Below are 21977 nucleotides of genomic sequence, written 5' to 3'. Positions count from 1 at the left end.
CCCAGTGTTATTTTGCGTATTACGTAAAATCGAGAGAGTAAGCCTCCGTAGCAGGGAGGTCTCTTTCCGCCTCCCTGCCCCCACAGAACTCCTAGTAAAGAGTTCTGTGCTCCCGGCTGCGAATATTTTGTAGCGAAGTCCGTGTGCGCTTGCTGTTGATACAGTAGTTACCAAAGACGCTTGGTAGTTTTACACACACGCTGAGATCAGTGCAGTGGCTGGCCCCGCTGCTGTTTTGCGTACCCATCGTATGTTTGTCGTATCGATCTCATTACACACGCATTACCACCATCGAAGCTTCGATCAAAAAGAGTCTGCTTCGATCTGTTGAAACGGGATTCCTTACAACAAAGCTAGGAAATCATTTCAATTGACATGGCGTCGCGTTCAAAAAATTGGCAGAGAGATCACATGTTACACACCAGACATTATGGGGCGGATGTTCTGCGTGACAACAAACTAAACAAGGTAGGCCTGGAGTAAAATTGTTAATGATTTTGGAGCTTCGATGTCAGATGTTTGTGCAGCGAGGTCTTCTCCGTAGACAGTCCGTACGGGAAGAATTAGAAGTGCGACGCCCACTCGCCGCGGCCTGCGTCCGCGTCCCCTTGCCTTTACCTTGTCCTTGACCTTGGCCTTGCTTGGCCTTTCTCTTGTCAGAGGCAGAGCAAGAAGGTTCCCTCGTTTTTCCAATTTCGATGATGAATCAATCATTGTACTTTCCTATTGTAGTTTCAGCAAATTAGATATTAAGTATTCAGCTAACGTCGAACACTATTGTCTCGTTTTCTTATAATCTTAGCTGCACATAGAAAAGTTGTGATTGGATGTGAATGAAACTGTACAGGAAAGATTGAGAATGACACAAGGAACAAATGATAAATTTTTTGTAGTGATGCGGTAATTTTTGTCGATTTTATGAAGGATTTTCGATATTGTGGCGGGTGAATGTGGATAATGTGGGAGTTCAAGCTGCACATTTTTGAGGTTTGCATGATACGCGAAGAACTAAGTAAAGTGCATGTTCTAGTTTCTGCTAGGGCGAGGAGCGCTGCGCAGCTGGAAGTTGACGTAATAAAACAAGATTTCTCTATTGGGAAATTTGGTGTGTTTTAGCATGCATTCGTACTGGTGGAAACCACTGATCTGATCTATGGAAGAACAAGATCAGTGGTGGAAATGAGCTGCTTGGCAGAGGTCTGCGCTCTCAGAGTGCTTCTCTGGTAAATTTTTGGTTTCTACTGAAAAGAGTGCATGTCTTGGTCCTTAATATTTCACCTCAGGACTGGGACTGCCAGGAGTGGTAGAGGTACCGGTAGTAGTCTATAGTAGGAGTAGTTCAGTGAACAGTGTCGTATGTTTATATGAGTTTCTACTCAAAACTGGACATTGGAATCTAGTGTGTTTTTCTTAAACCTGATAACAGGGCCATGATTTTTTTTTTTTTTTTTGTCTTCTCATGTGCAGTCTGTGCATACCCCAACACTTTCATGTCGCTCAGACTCACTGGTTACAATACCCTGGAGTTATGCATAAGTGTGACCACGGAGCAAGGAGGTGGAGTCCACCTCCCTGCACCTGTAGTCCTGGGAGGTGTTGGAAAAGGAGAAGAAACAAGAATCACTTCTTTGTACCCATGCTCCGTGCTGCCGTAGAAGTCGTGCTGTCTATCGCAGGTGTTAATACATGTACAATGTAGATTGATGTGGCGAAAGACAGCACTTCTGATTTAACCCATTTACAGCTGTAAGGTGCACCAATTTTGCTATTTAACACATTTCCCATAGGCACCTATCCAAGCATACTCAAGAATAGTCTTTGTAGACTTCAACATGTTATGCTTCATTCAGGAAATACAACGTAGACTACCTAGCCAGCAGCAATTCACAGTCTCCTTCAATGTTTTCAGCAACACTTGTTTAGTGTGCAAAGAATGTAAGACAGGCAAAGAAATTTTGGGGAAATTGCACTTCTTCAACTTTCATATGCAGCTAGACATGCAGAAACAGTAATGAATATTCAAGTGCTAATTCAAACCCAGCAAAGAATATTAGCGAGCTTTAGATCTGTGGTGTGAATGCTAAGACGACCCAAATGTTGTTGTCCACATGAGCAGGCTACATTTTCCATTGTTCGACCTGGGAGGTGGGTTGGAGGCTGGTTATGTAATTACAATGTACTTGTTTTGTGCCAACAGATTTAAAGTGCTTGCAATTACAATGTGTACTGCCTGTTTATGATGAGGAAAATGTTTTTGAATTTTGTTCCATCCATATGATCCATACCTAACTTGCATTATGCTTGAGATAGGTGTGTGTGCCTATTGCAGCCAAATAAAAATATTTCCCATCAACATATCAGGGCAGTTATTCAGGAAGTTGTGATCGAACCACTTTCAAGCTGCAGGTACCTACAGCTGTACCTGATATGTGCTGGTACTACCAGGGATGTTTATTGTGGGCAAAATGTATCCGATTGGAACCTCCAGGGCCAGGCAGGGCTTTTTGTTTCATAGGTTTTAGGAAGTCACAGTGGCAATGCAAAAGAGTCAAGGAAGAGACACTAAATACACATTAGTAGCTTTATATAGTTTACATAAAATCTTTTATTAACGCAGACTAATTGTAATGAAAGGAAATTATGTTTTCCTTGTTTAGTGAAGTATTATGAAACTGTTGCTATTCTGGCCCAGTATTTTAAAGAGTGAATTTTGAACTTTACAGGCAAAACAATGTTCTCATAATTTCTCATCATTTGGAATGTGCTTGCAAAACAATTATATACCGGTATTGAAAATGGTCCATCAAGAAAACTTGTCTTGCTTATGCAATTTGCCAGGATAACAAGATTTTTTGGAGTATTTTGAGACCAAAATTTAAAAATTGATTAGGATCGTGTTCATACAATTCTTATTCTTCTAAAGGACCTTCCCTTTTTAATAGTGGGTAGGTAGAACATTACAACCTACATACTATACTTAATGTACAATATATGTGGTCATCAAATTGTGCCATGGCAGTAGTATTGAATTGCTGCAGGTAGCAACTTGCATGTGATGCACTCTCGTGCGATTGACACTGAAAATGTGTCCCATTATAATGTAATCAATTCTAAAATATCACAAAAACGACCATGATCGAATGTGCTCTGAGATTGTAATACTTCTGGAGTACTTTTTCGGGGAAAATTTTGCATTTTGTCAGTACCAGACTTAAATTGGGTTATCATAATGTTATTTTAAGCATCTATTACACATTGTAGGTCTCCATTTCTGAGCAGAAAATTTATGTTTTCTGCAGTCATTTGGGAACTATTATGTTTACCTTTAACAAGTACATTTTGATAAAACAGAGGGTCATGGAAACATTTACACTGTAGTACCGGTATACGAAGGGTTGAAATTTTACTGTTAGTGCACTCTAGCAGAGACCATATCCATAGGAAATTATGATTAAGCTTTACATTTTTTAACAGTGATTTGCGCAGAACAACACTTTCATTACAGTGTGCTCATGATTTCAAATGTCCTCAAGATTTAATCAGCCCATTGCATAAAGTCTTAAGGACATTCTAGCTGTTTAATGAAGATAATTGATTGTGCTCGCATTGTGAGATTATTTATGTGATGTATTGTAATTTATTTGACTGAATGATTTTGTGGAAAGCTTGACATAATTAGAAAGAAAGGTATATTCAGAGTGATAATAAACAACTGTTTCAAACCAGTGTATACATGTATTATGTAATGTGCCACACTGTCAAATTCAATTTAACAGTTGAATTACTCCTGGTTATGAATAATGAAAGAATTAATGTAATGCTCGAGAAGACAAGGTACATTGTACTTAGTAGCATAAAACTGGACATCTCCATACAATGCGAGGTTAATTTCTACAGCTTTACTAATGAGTTTTTAAAGGGTGCACAACTTCAGTCTCTTCTTGTATAACTTACATTTAAACAAGGTGGGGGGGGGGGTGGGGAGAAATCTGAAAGTACAAAATATAAATAAATGGTGTTTATGCATCTTTAGGCTGTTCTTGTACCAGGTATATATCTTTATCAGGTCTTTAGAGATTTACAGTTGTAATAGTGTTTACAGTATATACTGGAAACCAAACTTCATCATGAAACATGTTCTACGTATGTCACAATGGTCCCCAAAACAAAAGTATTTGTGGTCCTGTGTGTTAAAGGAGCAGTATACATACACTGTAACTACTGTAAAACCAGAAATGTTTGCATGGATTTTAATTTCATGAATTTTGCGAGAGCCAAGATTCGCGAAATTAAAATGCATGTGAAAGTTCCTGTCTACATGATGTTTGTTGAATGCCAGTGGCGATTTGCCAAAATTCCATGCTGCAGAAAAGGACATTGGCTTCAATTGGCAGAAATTTCATGCCGCAAAAAGTCATGATCTGAAGTATACAAATTTTAGTCCTGTATTCTGTCTCAGTTCACCATGTGTGTCTTATTTTTACCCTTCTAAGGAGCTCCTTGCTTTGACTTAAGTCTTTTATGTCTTTCATTCCTGTTATGGTGACCATCCATGTGTTACCCTTTAAACTCTCAATCTTTGTGATTTGTCTCTCTTTGTTCTACAGGGAACTGCGTTCACACTGAAGGAGCGGCAGGCTCTTGGCATCCACGGTCTCCTGCCGCCGGTCATCAGCAGTGCCGAGGTGCAGGAGGAGCGAATTCTCCACAACCTCAAGGACCACAGCCCGCTTGATAAATATGTACAGCTAATGGACTTGCAGGTACGTAAATGTGTGAGAGCCTGCCATAGTACCAGTAGAATTTGCCTGAAATAAAAATCTGGGCGAGAAAATGTTGGTATGCCCTGGATCACTTGATGCATTTTTTTTTTCGCACCTTGAGCTCATTTAAGGCCTCTGCGGCACGAAGAAATATACTTTTTGTTTTCTGATCAGCTCTCTCTTTGGATGATTTTTTATTCGTTGACAAGGTTAAAATCTGGAGTCAAAAGGGGCCTTAAGTAGCTTTTGATCCTAGCAGAATCTTCGTCAGAGGAAAAATGACAAACAGGCAGGGAAAGCTATAACATAAATATAAGGTTAAAATTTATCAAGCAAGGGAGTAGGTTGGAGAGGAATAGAGCAGTTTACGGAAAAAATTTTGGAACAGAGGCCCATTCACACTACCATTTCAGTAGTTTAAGTTACATTGTATACACTTCTGACATATAACTCGTACGTATAGATCTATTTCACAGGTCTAACTCATTTTGCCTTGCAGTATTTAAAAAGAAAGATGGGGTGTTTCTTGAAGGTTCTTTATATGTACAGTTTTAATTTTATCATCCTCACCCACTCAAAACTCATGGCCTTTCTACTCATTTTAGGTCTTGGCTGGGTGCAATATTTGAACTTTTGCAGGGTGCAATATGTGAAGATCTTGCAGGGTGCAATTGTTTGAACTTCTTGCAGGGCACAATATTTGAAGATAAGCCATTCAAACAGAGGGGATTGAAATACATTTTTTTTCTAAAATCTCTCTAAAAAGTCGTAGTTTTCTGCTTATTTGTTAGCCAATTCATTTTTTAGTGCTTACTTGAATAGTTAACCTCTTCTGACATCCACTATTGATGGCTAGTAGTGATTTTATGGACACTGCAGTCCACCCAAGCATTAATCTGTTTGTTCAGGAGCTAACGGCACTGGCGTTTGTTTGAGAGCTTTTCATTGTTTCAATATATCAAAGAAGAATGAATGGAGATCACTCAGAAGGTACAAAGGGCATGGCTCAAATATTCTCGTACAAAATACATAGTGTGTATGTGTGTGTGTGTGTGTGTGTGTGTGTGTGTGTGTGCATGTGTCTGTCTGTGTGTCTGTGTCTGTGTGTTTGTGTCTGTGAGTCCCTATCTCTCTAACTCATTCTTTGCATTGTGTTTGTATACACATTGCAAGATCCCTGCACGTGACAAGTACTCTTGTACCCTTCACATTGAATTGATATAACACTGTGGCTGAGAGATAAGGGACTAAAGTTCTTGTTTTCTATAATTTGTTCTCCTGTTGTGTACAGGCCAATGTAGCATTACACTCCTGTTTTTTTTTTTTCTTGTCATTTTGTGTACATAAGTAGGACTTGACAGTTCTTGACCTCACTTCAGAAAAAGGCTTAAATTATAAATGTATCCGACTTGTGAATGATCATAATCTTTGAGTAGAATGACAAAGCAAGTTTGTTGAAAATGAAATGTCTTATTCAAAGCATGAATCCATTCTTGAGGTTTCCAACCAAACTAGCAGATACTTTATCATACTGATGCTGCATGACTTGCTTAATTTCATGTGCAGTTTAGTGTGAGAAGCATTCTGTACATTACCGTTGGTATTTGTACATTGTATACAGGTATAAGGGCTGAGCACATTAATGTTTTAAGAACAATCCAAGCCGAATGTGTGAATTCACAGATTTTACCTCAGAGCAACATTTGAAAAATATTATGTGATAATTTATTCTTGCTTTCATTCTGTGATAATTTGCAATACTTTATGCTGTACTGTCAGTCCTATTTTATGAATAGGCATTCTGTTGTTAATATGATTGAAATCATTGATCATGGCTTACTGAATATTCTAGGAATATCGAATGTGCAATGTCAGGCAACAATCATTGACATTCCCTCTGTTTGGCTTTTTTACATTTTGTAGGATCGCAATGAGAAGCTATTCTACCGTGTAATGTGCAACCACATCACAGAAATGATGCCTGTGGTGTACACGCCCACTGTCGGGTTGGCATGCCAACGCTATGGCTACATTTTCCGTCGGCCGCGCGGTCTCTTCATCACCAAGCACGATAGGGGACACATCCGGGATATCATTGCTGCATGGCCTGAGCAGAATGTCAAGGTAATGATGATCAAGATTTCTCACTCCACTCAGAGAGTATTGAAAGGTTAAAACTTGAAATTTGCTGATATTGGGTTTTACATTTGTCCATGGATTTGCAGTTTAGTACCAGAGCTGCCAAACCTCCATTCAGAAACCAACAGGAGGCTCCCTGAAAATACTGATTCTTTCAACTGTCGGGCGAGTTAAATGTATTAGTACTTGCTTGTTAACCCGTTGAGGACGAGTCCTGAGTATACTCGGGCAAGTGTCTGTGGGAAATGCGTGCTGTAGCAAAATCAGCCCAACCTCAATGGGTTAACAGTCTATGTTTTTGCCAGAATACCCTTTTGGCATATAGGAGAAATCATTTATCGTGCTGTTATGTCATTATCAAGTGTACTACAATTAATACTCAATGCCTTGAAAGCGAAAACAGATGATTAGGCCACTGTCTCAGAAAGAGCATCCTGCTCTTATTGTTTTATTTTTTTCTCTTTCCATGGCATGATGTGATTTCCAGCAAGACATTGTTTCGGCGTGGAATTTCCTTCACCAGCAGGGTGGTAATTTTAGCAAATATGACTTCCTTATTAAACAGCGGAGATAGCACAATGGCCATCAGGTACATTGTCTCATTGTTTGACTTGCAATAGATAGCATTTCACCGTAAGTGTATATTACCTTGAACAGTGACGAAGGAAATTCTAATCATTCCCCATATCTGTGTGTCAATTTATGCCTGGACTTGTTATCATGCTTACAAACCTTTGTGAAAAAGAATGTATAAGGAGGAGTGGCCGAGAGAAGAGGGGGATTAAACATAGCGTTGCGTATGTAAATACAACCATTCTAGCTTTAATCATAATTTGATCTGAACAGTAAAATAAAAGCTCTGAAAAGTATGGAGTTTCATGTGTAGAATTTTTTATCTTTTTTGTATTGCACCTCTATTAATATTCAACATAAATTTTCTGTATTCAATCTCTTTATTGCATTTCTGTGAGAAAATATGTTCCTCATCAACATCAGCTGGGGGGGGGGGGGGGGGGGACAGTATACATAAAACCTGCAGAGCCTAGTGCTGAGATATGGGCTTGAGTTGATGACGAATATGTGTGTGTGTGTGTTGTTGTTTTTTTTTGACAATGTGTTGTGTAAGAAAATATAGGTTTCAAATTTGAACTTCACTGCTTCGAAGTTCAGTGGATCAACATAAACTGGATTTTGAGTGTAAAATACAAGATTGGAAATCATTGAATAATAAGTGGTAATCGTTTGAGGGAAAATTTGTCCTCATAAATCACATGTTCAAATGTTGCTACATTTACACAATTACAAATCTGTATGGGGGACAGGACAAGCCTGGCAAAATATGATAATTGAGAAATATGCAATTTTAGAGTTTAAGTTTGCACAGAACAGATGAAAGAGTCATTCAGAGCAAGCTCGTGAAATTCTGAAATTTGTTGGATAGGGTACTGTAAAACCAGAAATGTTTGCGTGCATTTGAATTTTGCAGGTTTGGTGAGAGCCAAGATTTGCGAAATTAAAATGCACATTAAAGTTTTTCTCTACACCGTATGCATGGAATGCCTGTGGCAATTTGCAAAAATTTCAAGCTGCAAAAAGGACTGTCTGCACCTACAGTATTCATGAAAATTTCATGCCACGAACATTTCTTCCTTTACAGTACTTAGATCTTTTTTTGAGAGTTATGTTACAGATATTCATGTACTGTATGTAGCACAAAAGTTTAATTAGAGTTTTATAATCAATGTAGTCTTCTTTGTCTGTTCTGGTATAAAGATCGATTTATATGCCTGAGGTGTAGCTTAGCTGAACCATTTGTCACATGCCAATTACAGCATGTGAGGCCAAAAAAACAAAAGGGGGAAAAAAGAAATATGCATCACACACACTTTCTTACTGGACTGTAAAATTTTTGGTATGTCAATTTCTTGATATTTGTATAAAGTTACTGCACTTTTTTTTTTCTCTTTCTCTGTCTGGCTTTATCCCCTTTGTCTTTTTTCTATTTGAATTTATGGAAAAGGAGAGAAGATAGAGATGGTAGGGAAACTAATTGATCACTGAATACATTTCAACCTGATAGATATGAGTGCAGCCACTTTTGTATGCAATACAGGCATTGTCATACATTTGTTAGTTGACAAATATTACCTCTAGCAAGTGTAAAGTCACTGTTTGCTTCTGGTTTCACTCTTCTTTCTTTTTGGAATTACTTTTGGACCAATGCCCCCTCTGTCTTCTGTCCCTCTTAAGGCCATTGTCGTGACTGACGGTGAGAGAATCCTAGGGCTCGGTGACCTGGGATGCTACGGCATGGGCATTCCGGTGGGCAAGCTGGCACTGTACACCGCCATCGCTGGCGTCCATCCCTCACAATGTTTGCCAGTTATGATTGACGTTGGAACAGATCGCCAGGTAATTTTATTTTATTTATTTGTTGTTGTTTTTTTGGTACATGCACTTCAATGATACAAGTTCATAATTGATAATTGGGTTTTTGGAGGCCTCAGATTTGAAAGGTAGCCAACGTGTGTTAGTGTGTGTGGGGATGTATGTAGAAATCTCATTGATACTTACATTGTATCTTTTAGGTATTTAAACATTTTTCTGCCATCCCAAAATCAGCAGTTCGTATGCCACACTGGACAGTAGTTATGATGTGTGGTAAACCTTTATGTTATACAGGGCTGCACACTAACCCATTTTTCTGCTTTTTTTCTGGTCCGACCTGTTTGTTGGACCGAAGGTACCCAGTTTTTTCATATTTTACTGGTCTATTCCTGAGAAGGTTACTGGTCGGACAGTGATTTTTACTGGTCAGGGATTGTCGAACACATGCCAGTGTGCAGCATTGTGTTATAGTACAGAATAATGTCTTGATGCATAGGCTCTTTACACCTGTCCATTCAGAAAACTGATTATTCCCTCAAATACTTTACTTTTAATTTCCGGCCTTCCTAAAATTAGCAGTTGGTATGTCACACTGTACAGTAGTTATGGTGTGTGGCAAAAAGTATGTTCATAGTGTTACAGTGCTGTATAATGTGTTGTTGCTTTTAGGCTCTGTACATGTTCATTGAAAAAGAAGCGAAAACTAAAACCAAAAAACACCATCAACAACAAAAAAACTGAGTACTCTAAAACGAGGAATGTTCTTGTGCATTTTGATTTCGCGAATTTTGCAAGAGCCAAGATTCGTGAAAATTAATTAAATAAAATGCAGGCGAAAGTTCATACCTACACTATACGAATTGAATGCAGGTGGCATTTCACGAAAAATTTCATGCCGCAAAAAAGGCCGTCGGCTCCAATTCGCGAAAATTTCATGCCGCGAATATATCATCGTTTTACTGTATTCCTTTAAAATGTTTTACCACAGAGTCTTCTAGATGACCCACTGTATATTGGTCTGAAAGAGAAGAGGGATCGGTCTGAGAATTATGACAAACTCATTGATGAGTTCATGGAAGCTGTTGTCGAGAGGTGAGTAGTATCTTCTTTGCATTGTTTGTATAAAGGAGATGTTCATGTTTCCGTGGTCTCAATGCAATGTTTGCTGCTGTGTATTCTGTGTAGAGGGGACACTTTAACCACTGCTATTTCAAACTTGTATCAATCCATATACAAGTCATGAAGGAAATGAAATCTTGGGTACTGTAAAAGTGTTTTCTTTCGCGGTGGTTTTATTTTTGCGCTTTTCGCGCTTTGAGGTTGAACCGCAAATTGAACATCACGCGAAAATGTTTTGAAAAGTCGTGCGAAATTAACCATGCAAGGAAATGTTTTGAACTCGCCGCTTGTTACAACGCTATTGCCACACACACACGAAGATTCCGCGCATTGAGTGTATTGATGGTCAACACACACACAGCGATACCGCGCAATGTAGGTACAAGCATGTTATAGAAGTACTCGAGAGACGAAATTTCAGGTAAGCCTGCATTTAATTTTAATTTCTATTTAATAAATAAAAGAATAATTGGATTATAGTTTGGGTTTTCATGTGCAAAATAAAACAGTTTTTGCCGACCGCGAATTTAAACACACGCGAAAAAGTCGGCATCGATGGAAACGGCGAAAGTATCTGTACGCAAAAGAAACCACTTTTACAGTATGTGATGCGAGATTTTATGAGTGAGAAAGTAGGTACTTGTATTAGCTGTTACCTCACAAAATTTATGAGGTAATTTGTCTTTGAACAATAGATATACTGTAACTTATGTTTGCACCAATGTATGCACAAAATAGTTTGTTTATTTCCATTTTGCATTATGTCAGAAAAAAAATGTGGGATATTTGAATTAATCATTTGTTTTAAAGGGATTGTATAGTTTTGGTTGAGACCTAATTTCAGGTTTCTAACATTTTTTTGTGAGATAATGAGAAACCTCTTATAAAATATGAAAGAGCATGTAATTCTACGAGGAATTCAGTGTTTATTTGATGAAAATTGGTTTTGAAATGGCTGAGATATCCAAAATAGAGTAATTCGAACAAAGTGTGGGACCCACACTTTATCACGATCGCTTTGTTTTACTTTGTTTTTGGATGTTTCAGTCATTCCAAACCCGATTTTCATCAAATAAACTTTGAATTCCTCTTATGGTATGCTCTGCACTATATCATAAGTGTTTTCTTGGTATCTTGCAAAAATTTAAAAGCCAAATTTTCATCTCCACCAATACAGAGACTCCAACCCCAAGCACCTTCTGATCTGGAGATTCTCCCGCCTGAAACCCCTAGCAAACGGGAGGCTCCAAGTTTATGTGTGCGAAGCGCGAAGTTCCTAGGGTTATAGATGCTCTCTGGTACTATCTAAGGCTTATTTTTGCAACATACGATAGCAATAAGTAAGAAATCCTTTCCAACGGGAGACATTGAGCCAGGGCGGGAGAAATTAAATCTCAAACAGGAGAACGGGAGATTTTGCAAAAATGGGTTTTCGGCGGGAGATCTCCCGTCGAAAACGGGAGAGTTGGAGTCTCTGCCAATACTGTACTATCCCTTTAACTGTCAGGTTTAGATTATACTGTGCTCAATTAGTTAGTTCAATTGACTTTGTATTTCATTTATGTATGAAAGAGAAATTCAGAAATTAAATCAAAATCAAACGAAAATAAAAAAGAAACCAAAATAAAACATGAATCCTAAACAGTGAGATTTGTTAATTTGTTGTATCATTAATGCTGGAAAATATCTGTTCTTCACATGATATGATATGCAATTCATTCCTCGTTTGGTTGTCACACCCATTTAAATTTTCACAACTGCTGCTGGGATTCTGTTACGTACAGTACACCTTGTATAGAGCTACTGATTGTTTGCTTTTCTTTCTGAGGCTGAAGTGAAATAAGGAGTGGATTTTTAGATGAAGTGATATTTTAGGAATGTGGGCCACAGTCTTGTGAATTGCGCAAGAGAAGAATTAATGTATGCACCCCATGGTTTCAGTGTATACAGAGGTTCAAGTCTTAACCTGACTCTGTTCGGGTAGATGCAGTATTCCGAATCACACAAGGTAACCACTTGATATCAGACATGTTGTGAATAACCACTGTGATAGAACAACCATCGTCTCTGCATTAGACCTGTTGAATACCAGAGTATCTATCAGCAGAATTCATGACCAGTTCTGACACCACAGACAGTAATGGGCAGGCTCGTACATCAATGTGTATTGCTGAGTCCAAAGATTTCAAAGTAGAAAGGAGCCTTTTCAGAGTAAAGCCCACATTAATGACTCATGTCAGCCACGTACGACTGCATTGTTGTGTTCTCTATGTTGCTGTAGGTATGGCCAGACTTGCCTGATTCAGTTTGAGGACTTTGCTAACAACAATGCCTTCAGACTTCTGGAGAAATACCGCAACAAATACACAGTCTTCAATGATGACATACAGGGTGAGTGTTTTTTTACCCCCATGTTTCCCACTGTGTATCATTTCAAATATCATTCCAGTACCATCAAGTTTATACTGTTTTCACCATATAGATCTGATCAAATATCATCCTCATGTCCTTTGCAAATCTATTGCAATATCAAAGTGAACATATTACATCGAGACAGTTTAATTCATGTACATTACTTTGCTGTGTATGTCAGATCAGACAGACATTGACAATAAGAAATTCATTTTCTTTTGCAAACTGTTTGTTTTTTCCCCCAGGTACTGCATCTGTTGCTGTAGCCGGCCTCCTTGCCAGTTTGCGCATCACCAAAACAAAACTCAGGGACAACAAGTTCCTCTTCCAGGGTGCTGGTGAGGTAAGGGCATAGCCTGGCACCACCATTTTTGCTGTCCACTTGTTGACACTATAGCCAAGGCTGCTTCAAAGTTACCCAAATACAAAATCTTTGTATGGCAAAAGTGTGATGTCAAGTCACAATGCATCTGAAATTTGACAGAATTTGAGACAAACAATTAACAAGTTTTATTATCTTAAAGTCGCTTATCAACAAAAATAGTGTCCCATGGGCATCATAGAAATAGTTTCTGCAGTCTTTTGACTGTATTGTTGCATGGCACTCTTTTCTCATGTATTCAAAACTCACCAAATCCAGCAAAATCTGTAGGAGACTAAAACATTGTCACCATTTTCTGTGCTTAACATTTCAAAGGGACCATAAAAAGCACTCTTCTGCTACTGTAACAGAAGCCAGTATGGAGCAGTGTTTGTGAAGATATTCAATGGAAAGAGCAATCAACGTCTTCAAATAAATTTGAGAATAGCCATGGTTTGATAGTACACTGTATGTATGTGTTTTTAATATGTGGTGGTATCTTCCCGAAATTCTTGAAGACACCATGAAGTGAATATTACAGCAAATCTGTTTTGTCCTTTAATTTCTTTTCTTGTGATCATTCAAAAAAAGCTTGCCTGTTATTCACTTTTAGCATTACTTTTTATTTGTCTGTATGCATTGCTCAATGTACAAATAACATGATGATTTGCTCTGTGGCTATTTCTTCCTTACCTTTCCATTTCTTTCTTTCATTTATTCTTGCTGTTTCTCTATATGTCTGTCTGTCTGTCTGTCTGTCTGTCTGTCATGGACTGCAGGCATCTCTAGGTATCGCCGATCTAATTGTGAGCGCCATGAGTGAAGAAGGACTCAGCGAAGAAGAGGCAAGGGAGAGAATATGGATGGTGGACTCCAGGGGACTGATCTCCAAGGTAACGCCATCTAGGTCCTAAAACCTCTTTGACAGCGAGATGTGCCGCGAGACTGCTGCCCTGCTACATTATTGACCATGTGTTGTAGCCATCGTATAGTCGCTGGGAAGCGGTCAGGCATATTTTTCAGATTTCATTGTGTGTGTCATCACATTCCCCCCTTTTATCTAATTGTCAGCCGTAAGGCAATTCCATTTTAGACTTGTTAAAAGTGATTTGCTCATATCACACAACTTCACAGTAAACTGTAAAGGGAAAGCTGATAAACTTGAAGAAAATTTGTGATGACACTGAAAAAGCTACACTACATTTTCAAAAAGTGAAAAAAAAAAAACTTTCTTGAAAGATATTGCATAGAATGTTTGTCTTAATTTTTCTCTGTACCCATACAATTGTTTAAGGGTGCTTTCAGATATCTTAGAAAATCAATGGTAGGTATACAATATTTCATTATGAGAGCATTCAGGCTGTCGTCATTGAAGCACAACAGTAGTACGAGGTGTTCAGACTGCTGGCCCTGGTTCGTAATGATCACTAAGTAATGGAAGCTGCTGTTATATATGGGTCCCACCATTCCACTTAAAGAGGGCTTTGGACAATGTGTTCATGATGTCCATGCCAGTTTTGGATTAAGGGCCAGAGTTGACTCTATGGACACTGCAACTAAGCCCTACTCTTTTTTTTTCTCAAACAATATATTAATGTGAAACCATTCAAAAGCCGTAAAATATATGATTATGTTTTTGTGTTTGTTTTTGTTTTTGTTTTTTTAGTGATTGAGGCAATGTGCAAACAGTTTCAGTATTTATACAATATTTTAATATACAAGAATTCAGGCACACACACAAAAATGATTGCTTATGCCGTATATTGAAACAAGAACTCTGTGGTCTAGATGCGAGGTTGATTAATGACCTGAGAGCAAAATGTTATGGAATGTTTATTATGGAAGATGCCAATTTCTTCAAGCTGCTTCTAGAGGTTATTGAGCCCAAGTGCCCATGTGCATGGGGAATATTACCACGAAATATGGTCATCTCGTCACCAAATATTAGCATTAAAAAGTATTATGTAATCCAGAAATCTACACACTGAAAGAGAGGATAATACCTTTCTACCATCTTGCCTTCTTCATGCAGGGTCGCCCCTCTGGTGGGATCTCGGAACACAAGTCTCACTATGCACATGATCATGAGCACATGACTGACCTAGCTGCCATCGTCAAAACTGTTCAACCAACCGTCCTCATAGGTAAGCACAAAAAGAAAGAAACAACCATAAATCCCATTATATATATACTGGTAGATCACAGAAAGGTGGTGGCGGGAGTAGTCTCACCGCAAGAAATTCTGAAGTGATAGAAAAGTTGTCTTTCATAAATTGCCAGAGCCCTTAAAAACCTGAAATTCATAGCACCTTGTTGCCAACCCTTCAATTCTCATAGTATTTTTTTTTTTTTTGGATACCCCTTAACCTCTATGAGCCATTTAAGACTATTCATTTACAGTCAAACCTGTCTATAGCGGCCACCCAAGGGAGACGGAAAAAGTGGCCGTTATAGACAGGTGACCGCTATAGACAGGTAATCCAACTTTGTGTGCATTGCCTACATGTACATGTATCATCGTTGTATCCTTCCATGTACATGTATGTGTGTACGTATGCACACACCGTGTGTTTCATGCATTTTAATAATCATGCCGGTGTATGAATGAAATTGTTGCACAGTAGTATTGTCGTGAAGAAAGCTTAACTGCATTACTATGACTAAATGAGGGATGACTGCAGCGGTGGCGATCACTGAACGTTGCCCGCAAGGCTACAAAGCAGTAAAACACGCTGAATTATCGGCTCGGCTACGGCTCGATTGGATTTTGGCCGCTATAGACAGGTTAAAGTCTACCGCGGGAAACAAATTTGTGGCCACTGGCCGCGTTAGACAGGTGGCCGCTATATACAGGGTCTTTAACAGGGCTTTTCTCTCGGGGGGATTTTTCAGTGGCCGCTATAGACAGGTGGCCGCTAAGGCAGGTTTGACTGTACCATTTCTTTTTCTCTGATAGAGTAGTAATAGTGTCATATTGTTTGCGAAACCCTAGTGGGTGAAGACTGACGGTAATTGTTCATGATTATGGACATGATAAAAGGTAGTTATAAAAATTAACAACAAGGAGCATGGCAGGGAGCTTGCACGAAAGTAAATCCAGTTTTGAAGCTTAGGTGAGCATTAATCCCCTTCAGGCTCTTGTTGATCATAATTATCCTGCAGTAACTTTTTTAATGGTCTTTTCTGATTACCTCCAGGAAGGGGGTTATGGTATTTACTGGCATCGGTTTATTTGTTTGTTTGTCTGTCTGTTTGCAAAATAACCCGGAAAATTGTGAACGGATTTAGCTGAGATCTACAGGAAAATGTTATAATGACACAAGTAAGAGATTATGAAATTTTGGTAGTGATGCTTTCTAGATCCAGAAACTCTTTTTTTTTTTCGTAGTTTTGAAGGATTCTATATCTTTGGCAAATGGGACCTTCAAACCAGGGAATTCAAGCTGTATCTATTCAAACGACAAGTCCACCTTCATATACATAAGGATTGAGAGAATGCAGCAGTATTAATAGTAGAACACATCAGTGAAAGTTTGAGGAAAATTGGACAATCTGTTCAAAAGTTACAAATATTTTAAGTATCTCCGCAGTCACTGCTGGAAGAGAAGACTACTACAGTGTATGATGTCACATGCGTACAACTATATAAGGAAAATAAAAAGAGAATTTCACTAAACTTCACTTTTTGAATAAAGTGCACATTTCTTTGACTTGCTACTGACGTATGTTAAGGGTAATATTGTTCCCCCTGCCTTCTGAAAGAGAGAAGTGGAGCATTCTTTTTTATGCGAGAAAAATGGAAATATGTTGAATTTTCTTTATTCTTTCTTTATATCGTTGTACTTATGTGACATCACAAGCTATAGTATTTTCATCCAGCCGTTACTAAAAGCAGAAACTTCAAAAATTCATAACTTTTTTAACGGATTGTCCGATTTTGCTCAAACTCTCACTGATGTGTTCTATTAATATTGGCTGCATTCACTCAACCCACATGTCTATGAAGGTGAACTTGTCCTTTAAGGTGTGCAGAGAGGCTTGAGGCGCAACAATAAGTTAAGATGGAAACACTATTAAACAAGGATTCTTTATCACTTGGAAATGGGACCATTTTTAGCGTATTGATTATGTGAAAATTAGCCGCTTGGTAGGGGTCTGCGCTCTCCGAGCGCCTTTCTAATTGAATATCTCTTGGCCTTTTCATACTGTTTCCTTTCACCATTCTGCTGGATTGTTGTTTTTGTTTTTATTTTTCATTGTGTCAATTTTTCTTTGTTTTTTGTTTTTTTTATCCTGTACAATGTGTGTAGGTGCTGCTGCCATTAGTGGTGTGTTCACACCAGACATTCTGAAGGACATGGCATCCTTCAACAAGCGTCCCGTCATCTTTGCCCTGAGCAATCCAACCAGTAAGGCCGAGTGCACCGCTGCTGAGGCCTACCAGCACACCAGTGTGAGTTTCAAAAGGTCGTAGAATAATAAATATATCCCAGTGGGGGGAAAGACAAACAAACCCAAACAACGTGTGAGTTTGTTTTCATTCATTGTGTGGGTGCTATGCAAGACCAGGATTGCATGTTAGAACCTCTTATCCTTGTATTATACAAATGATGCACAGGATAGAGTGCGTTAGTGTATCCACTAACGCCACGAAATAATCCTGTGCATCATTTGTTTTATAAAATGGGTCGAAAATTCTAAAACTAACAGCATTTTTCAGCGTTTTTCACGTACCTTTGTGGGTCAAGATGTCCGAAGATGTTCGTCCCAAACATTTACGCACGTCGCACTCGGAAATCCCGCACATACAGATTGATGGGGGGTTGGGATTCCAGACACTTAAGTTCCCGCATGAAAACTTACTTATTTTACATAGAATATGCACCCTTTACCTTAAAGACTTGATATAGACTCCTCATATAGGTCTACGAGACAACATACTCTGAAAACGGCGTGAGAATTAACCTGCTAAATTGTTGGATTTGCCCTTCAAAGTGACTCCATGTACGCGTCCGGTCCCACAACGCTTGGTCTACTGTACTGTACAAAGTGTACGTAAGTAGAGTATACATACGCCAAACCTGTGCCACACATGTTATGCACAAGGGAAGAAAGGCCGGCCGGCCGGCAGCCCGAACTAGAAGTTGTTTACAGGATTGACAGCGCGTATGCATGCAATTCAAAGGAGCCGCCGCGCGCACAGACGATCGGCAATAGGATTTAACACGCAGTGCAATGGGACTGAGTAACCAAGGCACACGTCACTCATTTCAGCGCTTCCTATTGGCTACATTCTTGAACCCATTTTATAATTGTCGTTATTGTAACTTAATAAGATCTTTTACTGGTATTCTGCACACCAGCCCCCCCCCCCCCCCCCTAATGAATAGATAAAAACATAACACAAAGAATTAGGGTAAAGAAATATGAGCATTTCCCCTTTAATACAGTGAAACCCTTAGGATCTGCAGTTTTCTTATGTTATATCAAAATTTTTGTATAGCCAAACAATCAAGTATGTAAAGACATATCGATAATGATTTTGAGTCTTGTTTTACTTTGTTGTAATAAGATTTTCTGTAAAGCCTTGTTTGTTATAACGGGAGTGCACTGCTTACAGTTTTCGGATGATGTAAACTTGGGCCAACCCATTGACAGTTCATTTCAGGCAGTCTGTGCTGTCTAACACCCCCCCCCCCCCCCATCCCCACAACTAAACAAAACAAAACAAACAACCACCTCACCCCACAAAAACAACAACAACAAACAACTAAACAAAAATGTCACTTTGCAAACAGAAGGCAGTAAGGGGCACTCCCCATGCATATTACCTTGACAGGGAATAATTTTACTTCTCAAATTTGATTAGCAGTTTTAATCAATGGGAAAATACTTCAAACAAAAGTTCTGTACAGTCCCATGTAAAAAAAACCAAAACAAAATAAAACATGCAACGCATAAGACATTCTTTATAGCAGTCATCCAATGCAAAGCAAATTGCAATGCGATACCAGGAAAATCATTCCCTGCTGGAGGTGCAGGTGTGCAGCAAATGTAAAAGTTTAAGAAACAGCAGACCGCCCTCATCCTGTCATGAGGTATACACTGACACATTCCGTATGGAAAGCTAGTCATTCAGGAATCGTGCCCTTCCTTTTGATACCCTAAGAAATACAAATACAGAATGTGAAGATACGAATGGTTTTCTTAGGGAAATTTCAGATCCAGCATTGTGTGCCAATGTACCGTATGTCAGTGCAGCTCTCCTGTCGAGCATAACTGTAAATTTTCACAGTGTGGAAATTTTCGTGTATTTCACGTAACCAGAAACTAGCTTGAATATAATAGCACGCGAATATTTTTGCATGTCATATGTTCCAGTAGTCAATGCACTGATTCCGCAGAATTAAAAACACGCGAATACATCTCGCTCGCCGAGCGCGAAAAACTTTTCTCGCGCGAAAATATCCACTTTTACAGTATACTGTAAATGCCAGTGACCATGACCAGTTCTCAGATCTCACGTGTATCATTTACTGACCACCACTACAGGGCCAGTGTGTGTTTGCTAGTGGGAGTCCATTTGACCCGTACAAGCTGCCCAACGGTAAGACCCTGGTTCCAGGCCAAGGAAACAATGCGTACGTGTTCCCAGGCGTGGCTCTAGGGATCATCGCCTTCGGGATCAAGCATGTCACTGACACGGTCTTCCTGGAGGCTGCGAAGGTAAGCCATTTTTTTTTTTTTTTGAACATGAAGAACCCGCTGCATTATTGCTTGTATCATTGCCAAGAGATAGATTAAATCATATCCAGTTCAAACTTGACAAAATTTGCTGTGAGGTGAACGCAGCATTTTATTTTTTTAACACAGATGTGTTAACCGTAGCAATGACTTTATTCTTTTTATGCAGTTATGAATTTGAGTGAAAGTTCTTTTATGTATCCCGAAGTAGCCCTGAAGTAGCCATTTCCGTCACTGGTATCTGAAGCCTGAAATACTTCTTTTTAAGTTTTGGGAGAAATTTTGGAAAACCCTGATTGTGTACAAATTCCATGTCATTGAATCTTTGCAAAATTATGTTAAAACATGCAAAATCAAATTCTTTGTTTGATTTCATTTGATTTGTTGTTCTATTTAAAGTTTTGAATGAAAAGCGTCGGTCACTATCTGTTGACAGTACTGTGCTAAACTGGATGATATGAAAAAATAAAACCCTTTCATGGACTGACTGCAACTGAATATTGTGACTTCACAGTGCATCGCCAACTTGGTGACAGAAGCTCACCTGGATGAGGGACGAGTCTACCCACCCCTGGAGGACGTCAGGGAGGTATCCGTCCAGATTGCCACCCGCGTTGGAGAGTACGCCTACAAGACGGGCATGGCATCTACGTACCCGAAACCGGACGACATGGAGGCGTACGTGCGCAAGTGTATATACGACTTCGAATACGAGTCCTTTGTCCCAGACTACTACGAATGGCCGACAGAATCAAAGTATTAGGGAGGCTGCTGACACTTGGAGTTTTTTCCCCGCGAGAGTCGTGGAATGCAGGTATTATCAGTGCAAAGGGTATTTGGAATGGTCAGTTGTGAAATTGAAATTGTATCGTGCAAGTTATCAGCATTTTAATGGGCAGTAGCAGGTGAGTGGAGTAAACTATAAATGGAAAGTAGATTAGCTGTTCATCAGAAAATGCTGTAGGTGCATGTTGTATCTTAGCATGTCTTCTTTAAGGCAGTGAAAGCATTTGTTCATGTTGATAAGAAAAGTTTAATGTGCTAGCAATGTCATGATTGTTGAGCCAAGATTATAGCCATATGCACAAAGAAATAAATGTCACATTGGCAACAGAGAGTGAATTTTACCCTCAGCATGTGTTTGCATCTTAAATATCACTACAGAAGTTGCCCTGCTTATCTACTTCTAAATAGTAGTTTATACATGACTGACTTTTTTGAAGCAAATACATTGTATGATTGTAGCTGCCATGACAAATGTTATTTGTCATGGAATGTCTTTATGTGACCGTGATTTGCATACACAATTGAATACATTGATTGAATGTTTGGAGAACTGCTTAGCCAGGGATCTTGATGTTGGAAAACCTTTCCTCCCGAACGTGATGTAACGTGACCCGTCGAGTTCGTACCGAGTTGTGACGTTAGGAGAAATATTCTGGGATTTGTTTACGCAGAGAACATGCAGAAGGATGACAGAGAACTGACAATTTTTGACTAACAATTCCACACACCATAGTGAAGTCGGATGAACAGAATGGTGTGGGTTTCATCAGAATTGAACCTAGTATAAGAGAGTTTAGCATGCTTACACTGAATAGTGAGGTTGGTTGCTACAATGCACAAATTGAGTGAGGGGATAATGATGTCACTATCTTTCACTTTCCCAATTTGTGTACACACACACACACACACACACACACACACAGAAATATCAAAATCCAGTTTTACTGATTTCACTGATTTACTGCTGTAAACTCCCACACAGAATTCATTGTTCTTAGGTCATTGTGAGACTGTAAACTAATGTCATTGTTACAGATTTCATTTCAAAGTGGAAAAAAAAGTTTGTGAAGGGTTTACAGGTCAGCTGGAGACATGTGACATGGTATCATTGACCTACCTCGGTCCTACTTGTGATGAAATCCATACCATTTTTGTTTTCTTTTGGTCTGCTTGTACATTATCCATTCAAGCCAAAGAACATGTGGTAGAATTATGCTCTAAAAGTGCCAGTCCTTTGTGACCTTGTAAAGTGCATATATGTTTGT

General features: G+C 39.0%; 1 protein-coding gene across 1 annotated transcript; it reads left to right on the top strand.

Moving 5' to 3' along the window:
• Positions 1-270: 270 nt before the first annotated feature.
• On the top strand, positions 271-21403 carry LOC139724808 (NADP-dependent malic enzyme-like). The gene is made up of 12 exons (XM_071635931.1): positions 271-468; positions 4608-4763; positions 6687-6887; positions 9153-9314; positions 10279-10382; positions 12691-12800; positions 13067-13164; positions 13962-14075; positions 15215-15326; positions 17493-17635; positions 19735-19908; positions 20441-21403. Exons 1-12 carry the CDS (start codon positions 376-378, stop codon positions 20687-20689), a joined length of 1716 nt encoding a protein of 571 aa, XP_071492032.1. The 5' UTR covers positions 271-375; the 3' UTR covers positions 20690-21403.
• The last annotated feature ends 574 nt before the right edge of the window (positions 21404-21977 follow it).

Source organism: Diadema antillarum, unplaced genomic scaffold (genome assembly GCF_040938485.1).
Source record: "Diadema antillarum isolate AM-2024a unplaced genomic scaffold, OU_Dant_1.0 scf00000231, whole genome shotgun sequence".
Taxonomy (NCBI): Eukaryota; Metazoa; Echinodermata; class Echinoidea; order Diadematoida; family Diadematidae; genus Diadema; species Diadema antillarum.
The sequence above is the reverse complement of the archived record's forward strand: the minus strand, read 5'-3'. Positions and strand labels throughout refer to the sequence as shown.